The 15,004-nt window shown below is 37.2% G+C and overlaps 1 protein-coding gene across 3 annotated transcripts in view; it reads right to left on the bottom strand.

The window, feature by feature from the left end:
• The window catches only part of CDK19 (cyclin dependent kinase 19), a 114,020-nt gene that overhangs the window by 93,933 nt on the left and 5,083 nt on the right, over positions 1–15,004 (bottom strand). For 2 of the 3 annotated variants that reach the window (XM_027693191.1, XM_027693182.1), the window contains exon 2: positions 2,531–2,606. The exons of the other annotated variant lie outside the window; for it this stretch is intronic. In XM_027693191.1, coding sequence (XP_027548992.1) covers positions 2,531–2,606 — 76 coding nt within the window. The remainder of the gene's footprint in view (positions 1–2,530; positions 2,607–15,004) is intronic. 3 annotated transcript variants of the gene reach the window in all.

Genomic DNA, 15,004 nt, shown 5'->3' with positions numbered 1-15,004 from the left:
CTGTTGCTTAAGCCAAGCAATAATCTGCCTCATAAAAGGAACACAGAAATAGCTGCCATTTCAGTTATCTTCAGAATAAACTTGAGTTGCAGGGAAAAAATTAGCTTTTTTTCCCCACACACATCTTTTGATGTATAAGAATACCTTCTAATACTTTCATATTCAAGACAACAGAATTGGCTGAAATATGGAATCCTTCAGCAGGTATCACCCTACAGCTGAAATAAAGTAATAATCACTTCCCCCAGGAACCACTGCCTAAATGATGTTTTCACTGCCATATGCCTTCTTCCAGGAAAAGCTCATGTGAATGGTGGTAAGAGAAGCTTCATGGTTCTCGAAGTCCTAAGGAAAGACAGACCAACTGAATTTGCAATGTCAGTTGAGAGGAGTCATCTGCCTTTTGTCTTAGGGAAAGTTAGCCAGTAGATATTATTTTGAGTGTCTAAGAAATAGGACACGCAAAATGGTCTTGGACTGCAAAACTGAACGCTTTTTAGTTCAGCAATATATTTCTTGAGCATATTGTAAAGTGTCTTCAGTTTACAGAATTATTAAAATATTCTGAACGCACACTGGTGTCCCTTTCATGTTCTTGGCTTCCAAGGTAAGGTTTGGGTTTGGGGTTGTTTTGCTGCTGGAGAGGGTAGGGGTGGGTTGAATGTCAAGAGAACTACTCATGACATTTTTTAAATGGCCTCTTTCCAGGCTGAAAATCTTTATTTAATCAGTAAACATTACTCTCTTTGTCACCTATCTAAGCCTTTAAATACAAGATAAGCTATTGATGCATTAATTAGAAGTCTGCTTCTCTGTATGGAAAATGCATTTGATTCTGGCTTGTTTCTATATGACAGAAAGTTTGTATTTCTTTTTCAACTATTTCAGCTTTACCTTTTTCACATTTCTAATATTTGACCAACCTGAAATTTCACTAAGGCAAATGGTGTTTTGCTCCATTAGCTCAGGTTACAGAGTTTTACAATAATGCCTGAAGAAGAGTAAAGTATAATTCAAGAATTATCAGATGAACCATTGAAAGTAATCAAGTAACTTACACAATAGAAATCAAAATTCACAGGCTGTACTGTGCTTTGTACAAAGCTTTACTAATTTTAAAAAATAGTTTAAAAAAAGGAAAAACAAGACTAAAATAGTTATGTATCATCAACATTAAATAATTGGACACTCTCTACTGCCTTACATTGTTGTGTCCAGGTATGACAGAACCAGCTTCATAACACACCACTGTCATGACAACAGGAAAGTTTCCTTCAGATTATTTCATACATCATCTCCACAGGATCACAATTTAAAACAAAGAACAACAATCCAAGAAACAAAAAACCCTCAGTGCTGTCAAAACCGATTTTATAGCAGCAAGAATATAATCTAGTACTGATGTTAAAAGGGGATTTCTTATTTCCTCCAAAGGCAGAAATATGAGCAAGAAAGGTCACTGGATAAATCCTGTGTAAAGTGACCGACAGCAATGTGGCCACCTCTGAAATCCACAAGTGACCTTGACCTTACAGTGATAAGCACTTTAAAAGGATAGCAGTTTTATCTGTTAAGTCTCTTCATACAGAATTACCATGGACACTACACTGAACACAATACAGTGGTTTGTTCAGTCCATGGACATCATGCGTTTCTAATGCCTCACATTGCACTGAACACCTGAATGCTGTGTTTCAATGCAACACTGCTAGATTATAAAAAGCTTTAGGCACAATCCTAACATACATTTCAACAGCTGGCAGCACAGCAACAACATTAAGACAAGGTAAATATTTAATCAAGCAAGTGCACTTCTTTTGCAATGCAACAAATTCTTGCAAAATTTTACTTGGTACCAGCATTTTGACAGTAATGCACATTTTCAGACATAAAATAAAACATTTAAAGATCAAATTCTACCTTCATATACAAACACTTAATTTTTACCAAATTTGAAGAAATTATAGTAATGTGTTTCAAAGTGTGAAATTTCTGAATCAATTTTTTCTCCTAAGACACATGTAATAAAAATACAATTAAAGCTGGTTTTTATTTTGCTATGAAATTTCTCTGTACTTAGCAAAACAAATAAGAAATGAGGAGAACAAACTGTTCTCGGGTGCTAAAGAAGAACAAGCTGCCATTAGTCTGAAATAAATTACATTTTTAGCAAGTGGACTTGTAATGGTAGCTGTAATCTTCCAGAACCTTTTTTCTTCAAGTCATTTTAAAAACATTCCTTTTTAAAATCAGACTTCATTTAAAAGTTCACATTTATTTCCCTCTCAACATATTAAAGCAGAAGAAACAAATTATACCAGAAACAGGCATTACCAGACACTCCTTTCCACTAAAAAGAAAATTACGACTTAGAAAGCATTTTAAAAAAAGCTCACATCTGAATAAACTTTCATGCTTGCATACTTTATAGAAAACATTTAGATAATCTTTACGTTACTTAATACGAGGAAAATAAAATATCTGTTGAGTAATAATGTCAGTAAAAATACTTTCATTTATATACACTTACTGCAATCTCTCTACAGGCCGACATGGAAATCCCTGTACCTTCAATTTGCTTCAGTGCATACTCCTTTTCATCTTTTCTGTACACACACATACACAAAAAAAAAAAAAAAGAGAAGAGTATGTTTAGCTCTAACTTATATTACACCAATCAATACAAGTTTAATGAAATATTTTAATTTCGTCTGGATCAAGAAGCTGAAAAGCCAATCTGCTTTTATGTATAAATTATACTTTGATAATAAAAGCAAGTTTTCTTTTAACAAAGACTTTATAAATCCCAAACCAAAACTTCTGTGTAAAGAAACTTTGTTAACCTGTATCTATTTCTCTCTGAAAACACAGATAATATCTGCAAATAACTGCAAATATATCTACAGAGAATTTTGGAAGACACTTCCTGAAATTCCAGGATAGTGTCTACTACTGTGAAAACACCACATTAGTATCCCATGCCTGGAAAATTCCCAAGCAGATAAAGTGTTCCACTGTGTTTTGGAATTTGGTGCAAGAATGATTTCTAAGGAAGCAAGACCAAGCATGTTTAGGCTACAGGCTTGAAGGGCCTCTTTTCCCCAGAGCCTTCTGCAGCTAAAACTAAAGGAATGGGTTACTTTGAGGTGATATAAAGATAAATACATTCTCATTCTATACAGATCGTTTTCTACAGAGAAATGGGAATTACAGCAACTTACAACAAGCTTTGCAACTACCCCCAAAACATTCACCCATTCAGACATCCAGATGTAAATCTTAACAGCCAACATAAGATTGGACCCTCCTCTTCTAAACAAACTTTTATTCATCTATGAAAGTTGAAATGAAATAGCCTCATATCACAGTATTTTGAAACATAACTTACAAATCTGTACTTGGGGTGAGAGAGGACACCACCCAAAACTTTTCAAGGCTAAAGCAAGCCTAAAAAGTTACCATTACTAAAATTAGGCCAAATACTGCATTAACAGCTCATGAGAGCTGTTCACCAAGTATTTCAAGAATAACTTCAGAAGCGGGCGTGTCTGCTTCCTAAGCAGAAGAATTCACCGGGATCTAATGACATGATAATTCAGATTCCTTCTTTGCTCCCTGCTGAGCAGCTTTTTATTTTCATGAATTAGTCATTTAGAAGAGCTTAGCTCAAGATGTAGAACCAAGAAATGTGTAACTTCACAGGTAATAAGATCATACCTTATCTAACAGAAATTGCTTTTAATTTCATTAATTAGTCCAAATTTTAAAGAGTAAATAATAACTGCCCATTCCCTCTTATATATGGTTCTGCTATCTACACAGAAGATTTACATACACTGCAAAGTATTAACTCCATAACTGAGATCACTTACTGAGAACGTGAAGACAAGGTTATATTTCCGCAGAACCAAAACCATCCCCGGACATTTAAAACTGATCATGGCTTTTAAACTATGGTCATGTTTAAGCTATGTAGCACAGAATAATCCCACACACAACTATCAGATAGAATCCCAAAGCAATGTAGTCACTACAGCACTGCATTATATACTTCTTCTGGCACATCTGCTTAACTGGGCACAGGACCTCACTGATACAGCTATCCTTGAACTAGTTCTACAGATGCAAAGCATTGCATCCAGTTACTCAGACCTTCACAGATCAAAGGTCACTGTAGAGATCGGGAGCGCAGCTTGGCACACGCTGCCTTCAACAGCATTGCTTAGCACCACCACCACTGCCAGCCCGTCATAGCTTGACAGGCAGCCACTCCAGGCAGGCTTTTAAGATGCAAACAAGAAATTACGAAAGATGTTAAAACAAAAACTCAAAAACCAAACAATCCAACAACTTAAGGTATTATGGCACATGGGAAAAGAAGGCAGACTTACTGAGCTGATAGTTCCAGAACACTGGGTTTTGTGAACAATGAGCAAAAATAGGAATAGTTAAATACTTAGCTAAAATAAATAGGTGTCAAGGATAAAGAACTCCAAAGTATAATATTCTAGATCTGACAAAATTTATTAATTTTCTTTTTTTTACCAACAGCTATGGAATCATAAACACAGCTTCCTTTAAATACCATTCACTTGCTCTGGCAGAAATGCAAGGCTATATGAATGCTTTTCCAAAGTTAACTGTTCTTATTATGCAAACATAATAGCTGATTAAAGAACTTTCTAAAAGCGGTGTTTCAGCTAATAATATTTCCCATTCAACAGTAATCTCAAGATATTTTGAGAAAGAAAGAAATATATTCGAAACTTCAATACCAAGTCAGTCAATGCAATCTGATGAAACACACAATGCTGGTTATTCAATAAAGTGTCCAAAAAAAAAGAAACCACCCATAGGTACTTTATTAGCCATTTGCCCACTTGTAAGAATTCAATAAATAACATCAAATGGTGTGTGTGATAGGTAAGTATAGTGTTCACTCCCTAAAGACCTATTTTCTTATGAAACACTTGAGACGGGGAAGTTTTTCTATTTCATGTTGACTACACAGGAAAACTCTAGTGAACTCTGAGCACATTTCAAGAAATTATACAGCATTACACAGCATGAAAGTTTTTATAAATCCATTTCTGACAGATCCTATATCAATACATTTTTTTACTAGAGTGAAGCAAGCATGATTAAGTTTGAAAACCAAATCCAAACAACAACGAACCACATAGCTCCGGTCTGAGGCAAAAGACCAGCCATGCTGGTAATAGCCAAGCAGAAGCAAGGTCTCTGTCTGTAACCATTTTCATATGGTCCACAGAAACACTGGCTTGGGAACAGGTCAACTAACTTGAAGGTCCTGCTGTGTGGGGGTTTGTCTGAGGGCAGGGAGCAAGTGACATAGACCAAGATCATAGACTACTCTGAGCAAAAAATATAGCAAAGGAGAACTGAAAGGGAACTCTGTACCTTAAAAGGCTGTGACTTAAATTTTATTAAAGCTTTTCAAAACTGATGCAGAAGAACTTGCCTGATAAAAAAAGTACCACGTCACACCACCACTAGGCCTCTCTACACTTCAAGTCCCCTTAACCAAAACTAGGGGTTAAACATTAAAATCAACATTGCTTCTAGTTTCAGAAGCATTACAACTCATGCTATTTTAAAAGGGATTAACTTTTTATGAAAATGAAACTGCTGATATGAGATACTGCCCTCCTGAAAAATTCCCATCTGTGTATTTCAGGTTGCTGTAGGCAGCATCCAAATGCAAGGGTCCTCATGCATATCAGCAATTATTGAGAACATCCCTTCATTATAAAAACTTCATCTTCGAGATCAAGCTCTTCTCCCTCACGAATAAATATCCAATTCTGCAATCCCTAAGGTTAATGTTAACATTTTAATTTGTACAATGCAAAGCAAAACTTTCCCTCTTCCCCCAAAAAACTGTACTCAGGGGTTTATGTCCAGCTGCAGTATTCAAAATGGAAAATGAAAATATGATTACTACTTCTTCTGGGTAACACTTTCAGTTGCCATTTTCCAAATGCTTTGGAAAGAACAAAGTATCAAATTCACTTTAGAAGAATGCAGTTCAGAAGATTTAGAGTAATTACATTTCAAAGGAGCTAAACTGTCTTAACTATGGCAATTGTACTTCAGAGACCTCCCATCATATGAGAAACTACTTTACAAACAAGTCAGTGGAAAACTAGAAACAACTTGCCCAAGACCATTAGAAAAATAGGAGGATTTGAAAATAGCACATGGTTCAAACTATTGTTTTATCCCTATTACTCAAATTTTAAAACTTTCCGTGATGGTTCCTCTTGAATTCACAAATAATTTAACATAAATTCAAACTTCAGAATTCATTATCCACATCAAGGAACTAGCTTGAAAGACTGCAATCACTCTGAAGCTACAACTGTGACTATCACATAAGTTAATATAGATATTATCATTACTGTATATACTAATAATAACTGTATTAAATTAAGTGCACAATACCATAATTAAATAATAATTAAAGTGCACATTTTCTGAAACAAAAAAGCGCACCATAAAAACATTCCAACACTTAGCTAAAAAAAAGTAATAGAAAACAACAATTCACCCTTGTGACAACACTAATGGAATTTAAGCATTTGTGACTTTGTAGGACAAAGGCTGGGAACACTACGGAGTTCAGCGTCCTTCACAGTACTGCCTGGAACACAATGTCCATACAGGTATCCGGTTACGCTCTGATCACTTTGTTTAACTGCTGCCACGCAGCGTAAAGTTAATCACTCAGCAGGAGATCATAGTGAGTTGCAAACTTCCCCCCACCAAGAACAGGCAACACCATGACACGGAAGCACAACTGGAAGCCAACTGAAAAACTCATCTGGAACATGGCAGCCAAGTCACTAAATTAATCGTGTTAAGCACTGGCTACCTTTTGCAAGCTGTTCACAGATTTAATCCCATACATAGCACATGGCCATAGACCTTTACAAAGGTAACAGTACCAAAAAATGTGTCTATGACTGACTGGAAAAAGGGACCTAAATCCTTCCCAAAAAGTGATGAATTCTTATGCTTTAGTGTTTTTTATGCATATAGAAACAGTCATTAAGCCAAAAGAATGACAAGATAAAAAAATTCCCATATGGTGTCACTGGGGTGCATGTTCAACAGACTAGAAAAGTAATTTTCTTTTACTATTATTCTCCAACCGTATCAAGCCTTATCCAGTCAGCAATTCAGCCAACTCCTTTTCATCCACATAGCAACCAGCCACAAATGGCAGAAGCTGTGAATCTGTAGGTTGATCTTAATTTATTTCCAGCCAACAGTATACATGCTGAACTTCAATGCATTTACATTACTTCGTTTTGAGAGCTAGATAAGAAACTCAAAATATAAAACAGTTAGGATGGTAAGCAAAAATTTTAAAGAAATCCATCACCACATGAGTTCTTTAAAAGCACTGATAAGATTTTTCTGTTATTAAAAAAATATGCCTTTTCCCAGCTATGATTTCACTAGACTGGGAGTGAGGAGTAGAGGTCTCTTAATATCAATGTGAGAAGACTGGGGTTATTCCAGCACCATTAGACATAATCTAACTATATCCTCTTCCCTTTATTCCAGTAGTTTCTAATTCAGAAAACTGAAAGCAAATCTTTGTAGAATAGATACCTTCTAATTGTTAACAACAATTACAGACTATTTCACATTACAGCCACAGACAGATCTTTAAGATCCCTGTAATAACAGACCACTGGAAATTTTACTAACCTTAACCTTACTAAAATTTAGCCTTTACACTATAATAACAAAACTTTGAATTTGTACAGAAAGAGAGCACAACTTCAGTCACTGCCACCCTCACTCCAAATTTATTGATGAAGATTCACAGAGACCTCAACCAGCTGCGGGGTTGCTGCCATTGTTAAAATAAGACTGGCTCCAAAGTATCTCGAGTGACTGAGAACTGTGAATTTCATACAAGTAAATTTATGACAGATTAGGCTAAGTGGACTTGACAGCCTGTTTGTAAAGGAAAAAACTAAAGTCTTCCCACTAAATCTTGAAAGCTATAAAATTATTCTGCTGCTCCAGATAATTTCTTCCAGCATTTGCTATATTACAGCAGGGGATAGAGCTGTACCTGATTTTATTTCTTTACAGACAGGCTTGATTACAGATAATGATCATGGCTGGGCTTCGCGAACGAACATTTGGGAAGGGCTCTACCCATGTTTCTTGCAAGCGCGTTGGTGGCTAAAAAGGCCAATACGAGATAGGCATGTCCGGTTGCAAAAGGCACAACAAAAAGACTCCTTAGATGGTATATTTTGCAAGGCTCGATTCTTTCTGCATTGTCTTTTCTCCTCAAGGGTGATCCTGCGTGCGTTCTCAAAAGCATCAGCAGCGTTATAGATGGTGTGTCTCCAGGCCTTCTGATTGGAGGCCAGAGTAGACCAGTTATGGTGGTCAGTGTGGCCAAGCCTGAGATGTTGTTTCAGGGAGTCCTTGTATCTTCTCTTCGGGGCTCCTCTCTTGCGGCAGCCGGAGGCAAGTTCACCATAAAGCAGGATCTTAGGGAGGCGGTGGTCTTTCATCCTGGAGACGTGCCCTGCCCAGTGGAGCTGTGTTCTCAGCAACATGGCCTCAATACTTGTGACTGCTGCTTGTTCAAGAACAGATGTATTGGTCACATACTCTGACCAGTGGATGTTTAGGATTGTACGGAAGTAGCGTTGATGGAAGCATTCTAGGAGACGCAGGTGGTGGCGTCTAGACTTAGGAAATACCTCCATTCCAGAAAGGATACTGCATGTGAGGAGTTGCTACCTTAAAACAAGGAACAGCAGCAGCAAGGAGGAAAACACCTCTGAAATAAAGATGAAACAAACCTGTATTTATCAGTGAATTATGTACCAAGGCCACAGACACAGGGTCTTTTAGACTATGCCAAAAAAGAATCTGCTGTTTGCTTCATAAAATCACGTAAGAAGAATACTTGCAAATAACATTAAATGTGAAGAACATTAGCTGTCTGGTTTGGGAATTTTGTAACCACAGGTCCTGAAGTCAGGACTATACAGTTCCAGCTTAACGTGCATTACGTCTCTTTCTCTGTAATGCTAAATCTGGTTAAATACTGCAACTTTATTTCTTTGGGATCTTTTTGGCAAGAACTAATTTGTAACACCAGATGTAGATTTTTTTCTAAATTCTTATAATATACTATGTTCAGCTATAGCAGAATAAACAAAATTATCAACTCAATGTAAAACCTATTAGAAAGACAATGGCCTAAAAGCTGCAGTTACTCAGTTTTCCTTTTCTGGCCCATAACACAATCAAGCACTTCTCTTAACGCACCTGAAAGCCCAGATTTATTAGAGACATATTACAAATTTTCTGTTCTTTTCCTTCAGACTTCCTAGTTCAAACCATCTACAGTAAAATTTTCAATTCTCAAAGCTAGACCTACACAAAAGCTTACACAATGTGGATGTAATTCTTAAATAAGTAAATTATCCTTTAGATACAAAAGCTGCAACCCAGATCATGAGTAAGAAGCAAGAACCAAATTCTGTATACGCAGTGTGAGACAGCACATTTGTTACAGTTGGAAAGTTGCAAAGTTAAAAAAACACCCACACAAGAAGGTATAAGGACCAGAATGAAATTCCATGAAGTTACTACGAGGTCTAATTTCACTCTGAAACATTAAAAAAAAAAAATCATAATTTTTGATGGTTTTTTTGGGTGAAGACTCTCCACTTCGTTTGTCTCACTTCAGTGTCAGAGGATTAGGATTTCACAAGCTTAGATGCCCTTATTCCAGCCACTAAGATAGTCTTGCTACTTCTCAACAACAAGCAAGGCCTTTAGTCAGCAATCATCATATCTGTTCCTGGGGAAAGGGAGCCATGTTCTGCTTCCTTTAAACTTTAAAACTTCATGTCCCACAGTCAGAATAGGCTTCTCTCACACTCTTTCTGAGGTTTAAGAGTGCTTCTTGGATGAAGTTTTATGCTGTTTTTTCCCTACCACTGAAGTCACACTGAAGGTAGAATAAATGGCATTCAACTTGTAACAGTCTCTTGGTTGTTCTTAACTGAAGGTCAAATTAAATTTGGCAATATGTCTACCCCTGTTTCTCATTTGGAGCATGACAGAACTGGGCAAAGGAACAACTAGTTATCAGGTACAATGACTGGTTTTAATCAGAAGATATGAATGTAACTTTGAAGTCTATGAGGCCCAGGAAAACACAGCCACAACTGATACAGAAGCTCTGTTTCAGGAATAGACACATTTGATGACACGGGTGACACCCACTCTAAACTGCACTAATGATAATGAACCAAAGGAATGAACATGGCATTTTCCAATGTGCAAAGTGTTAAATCTTAGCACGAACCTGTGATAAAGCATAGAGTATTAACATAGGTGCAAACTTTCTCTAAACACCTTTGAATTTGCAGAATTCATGAGCCATAAGATAAGAAGCATCTCCTCAAAACAAGCTACTTGGGAGTCAAACAGTTAATCTCATGCTGCTAGAAATGTCATGCATGAGTGGCCTTTCCACCATCAGATCTCTTCAGGCTCTCAGACCCCACATCATTACCAATGAGGTGGGAGGGTCAAGGAAAATTGCAGCCAAAGCAGAATCCCAGCATTACCTGTGTGAATGCTTCCAAGTGCTCTAATAAAGACAGTAAAAGAAAGGAGGAACAAAAAGGCAGAAAACCTTCTGGCCACATAAAAAGGATTGATTCTTCCTGCAACTAATGCATGAGGAAACCAGACACACTGCTTCAAAATATAGCTCTGGATGTAGTTTCCATTCCAGCAGATCTAGCTTCTGCCTCCAAGTCAATTGCCCATAACACTTATTTTCACTTAGCTGCAAAAAGAAATCAATGGCATCTTCTACTTAAGTCAGCACAGGGTGAACAAAAAAATAATCATACCGTACACGAGGCTCAGTTTATGGGAACACATTTAAAGCCATACTGTCCGAGGCTTTCCCCAGTTCATATCTGTGCTCTTATTTAGCCCAGAACCCTTATACTTAAGTGAGCTATCTGACACTGCCAGCACACACAGGAAGCTACAGCCACTGCTTTGCCTACTGAAAAGCCTAACCACAGTGTGGTTTCACCTACCAGATGAACAACTCTAGAATACTCCAGGATCATGAACTTTGTAGAAAACAGATGACAACCGAGGCAGAAACATACAGTTATAGTGACCTCATCTGAAAATATTTTTTTTAAGATTGCTAATCCTAGGAAAGACAGAAGTAAACATGAATAATGCTCTTCAGAGATCCACTATTACAGTAATCCCAGCTCCTCCAATCTTTCTCACAACCAGAAGAGTCAGTTCTGCTTTTGAATAAAGTAAAATTAAATACATAAAAAACCCCACACCAACCAAAAAACCCAACCTACACTTAAGATATGCATTTTGAAAACATCAGTTAACACTATCTCTACAATATTCCTTCTCTTTCAGTCTTATTAGATACACCAATATTTCATAAGCTCTCAAAAAAAAAGCCACTGCTAAATGAAAGGTTGTGCTCCCACAGAAAAGTCTAAGAAAATATTAATAAAAAAATTCAGATAGAGAAGTTAAGTATCAGTTGATTTAAAGACTCTCAGGATTTTGTTAACAGAAGCTAATCTTTATTTAAAAGATATCTGCACATTTTTCTTCTTGAATCTGTTGAGATAGTGAACTGCACAAGAGGTATAATAATTTCTAAAATCATCACAACTAGCATTGTTATCTGTCAGTCATCTAACTTATAGTCAAGTGAACCATGTAAATCAAGCCCTCAGAGCTGGGAGGTCTTTTATAAACCTAAATTATTTAGATAACATGAAACTCATAAGTCAAGTCAAAACAATAAACTTCTTGTATTTGCTACACAAGTAGAAACTGTTCTTCATTTCCTAAAGTCACATACTGAGTTAGCCAATTTATTCTAAAAGCAGTTGTCCTGGACCAGTTTCAGTATTCCTTCAGGCAAACACACTGTTATTGAAACAAATAAATCTTTTTAAGTTCTAACACTTTATTTCAGTAAAAAAAGAAAAAGAAAAATTGCAGCCTATGTCAGCTCTCAAATGCCACCAAAGAAGCTCGAGAAATGACGCATCGAGAAATGAAGTAGAATGTAAGAGTTGCCAATCACTTCTGCTAGCAATCCCTCCCCTTCCGATCACACACACAGACCATTCCTTCTCCTGAACCAAACATAAAGCAGCAGCCAGCACGTGAAGTAAGATTCTGTTTGCATAACACAGAACTCACTAATTAAATACAGAGGAGAAAGACTTGGGTCAGAAGACACCTATGCAAATCATGAGCTTGATTAAGGTCACAGAATCATAGAATCAGCTGGGTTGGAAGGGACCTCCGAGATCATCAAGTTCAACTCTTGATCCAACACCACTGTGGTTACTAAACCATGGCACTAAGTGCCACATCCAGCCTCATCTTAAAAACCTCCAGGGACAGAAAATCCACCACTTCCCTGGGCAGCCCATTCCAATGCCTAATTACCCTCTCTGTAAAGAATTTCTTCCTAATATCTAACCTAAACCTCCCCTGGCAGAGCTTAAGACCACGCCCTCTTATCTTACTGATAGTTGCCTGGGAGAAGCAAAGAAGCCATTTCAGTGGGTATTTTCAAAACGTGTAGGGAAATTTAATGTTACTGATAAATCTCTAGTGCAATTTGGTTAGGACATTCTACTGAAATTTTGGTTACTTGTGCAAACATCGGTAGTGTTATGAATTACGGCAATTTCTGGGGCTTGGGGCTTTCGCTGATTTTTTGGTTTCTTTTTAAATCATGTGTGATGTGAAAATACCCATGCTGAAAATAAATTTATGAAAGAAACTTCTATATTTCTACCTACAATATAACAGATTAGATTGGATGACCCAGAAATACACCAACGTATTAAATTTCTATGTCAAGTAGTTTGCATGAGAAGTATTTAGTTTCTGACCTAGCCCCTGTTCTACCATGCTTTGCCAGGTGGGGGGGCAAAAAGGAATCTCTTTTTTCCCCCCCTCAAGCTCTTACTTTCTTTTCCTGCAGCACTACTAGAAAACTCTTAACTCCCTCAGTAACACAAAATTTCTTATCCTCTTCATTTCTTAAAAAAATAAACACCACTAAACTTTGAGAGGTTTTTCTTCACAGCTTATTATGGGCTAATTTATGTATGACTCTTCCTCTGCAAGCTTGGCAAAAATCTTCATCTCTTCTCTAAAACACAACCTCTGCTACATCTCATTCACCCCCTTTCTTCCTCAAGCTCCTACCACCACCTTTGTGCTTGCCACAGTAGCAAACAAAACATCAGCTGAATGCAATTTGCTTTCTGAAAGGCAATGATGGGCTGTACAGCTCATTTCTGCACTTAAATTTCAGGGTGATTAACAGAAGAAAGGACAAAATAGCCATGGGAGAGACCATATGCAAGAGTCTGTGGGAAGCATTAAAAACTACTCATCACCACTTGCACTATCTCTTGGGCAGGAAGCAAGGCCATGGTATAGTTGCACCAGCAGCTTTCAGTAAGGCACAGTTATGAACTACTAATTATCTCTTCCTAGATTGGGGACTTTTCTATTAGAATGCCTTACAGGCAACTAGTTAGGCAGGTTTGGTTTAGTTCTAGACAGGTTTGGTTTAGTTCTGCTGCTTCTTCTCACACATATAGAAAGCATTCAGTGGTAATAAGTATTTTCATACAGGCAATTACAGTATTTAGGTCTACTTAGCTTTTGAGAGATTATAGCGAGGTATAAACACCTTCAGCATAAAAACCTTCAGCTGTTTTATACCTTAGGGATAAAGAGTTTCATCAGGGAAAAGAAAAAAGAAAGTGGGAAGCAAGCCACAGCCTTTCAGTATCATAACTGATAAGAGATTTTGCTGCAGAGAGGTAATTGTTCAGGATCAAATACATTGCGTTCTGACTTTGGTCAATAATTCTGTGATTTAGCCTCTATCAGGTTTACATTAGTAAACAGCAATTGCAGCTGAACACTCAAATTACTTACATTTGAGACAATGTCAAATAGAGGAAATAAGACATAAATACATAAACTATTATAGACCCTCAATATCTTACAAGTATGAACTCGCATCACTACATAATATTCCAGTTTCACATTCAAGAGAGTATAATCCTTGCCACATCAATGAGTCCTCCCTCCTAACAGCAAACGGAACTGCAATACTCACGTCCTCATTCCCCTGTGATTTTACCACCAACATTGTTCATTTCTACCATTTAACCAACTTGAATGCAAGTTGCCTCTCCTGACTCACGTCTGCTATTTAAGTTTTTAAGCAATTTAAGTTTTACAGAAGAACGATGTGGGGAGAACAGTACACAAATTAATTGCTATATAAATACTGATTTAAGAGATGGAGTGGATTACTTTTGCTGCTTCTACACTTAAAGACTCAGATCACCACAGTGATCTGAGTCATAAGTGTGACCGGATTCAACATCTGAACAACATAATGATATTAGCAGAAACCGCAAATACAGCGAGTTGCCCCAGGAGAAATTCTGCTTTTCCAAGGGAGCCATGCCTCACAGCAGGCTATCTATTTCTCTCTTAATCAATATTTTCCCGACTTCTGCTTCAAACAAATAAGATTCATCAAGTAAAAAAACTAAAACAAAAAAAGTTACATAGCCAGAACCACAAGTAGCATTTCTATGTTAGATTATATACTTGCCTTGGCTATGTAATTCATCATTCTTTCTCTTCCGATGCCCTGCTTTTCAATGAACAGTTTGGGTAGGAAGGAATTTTAAATATCTAGTTCCCACTGCCCTGCCATGTGCAGAGACACCTTTCACTAGACCAGGGCTCAAAGCCCCATCCAACCTGACCTTGAACACTGTCAAAAATGGGGCACTCGACTTTTATGTGGACTTGGAAGCTGTAAGTTAAGAACTTTACATCAATGACACTGCACACCAGTATCACTCCA

This window comes from Neopelma chrysocephalum, unplaced genomic scaffold, assembly GCF_003984885.1.
Source record: "Neopelma chrysocephalum unplaced genomic scaffold, ASM398488v2 Primary Assembly neopelma1_23, whole genome shotgun sequence".
Classification (NCBI taxonomy): domain Eukaryota; kingdom Metazoa; phylum Chordata; class Aves; order Passeriformes; family Pipridae; genus Neopelma; species Neopelma chrysocephalum.
The sequence above is the reverse complement of the archived record's forward strand: the minus strand, read 5'-3'. Positions and strand labels throughout refer to the sequence as shown.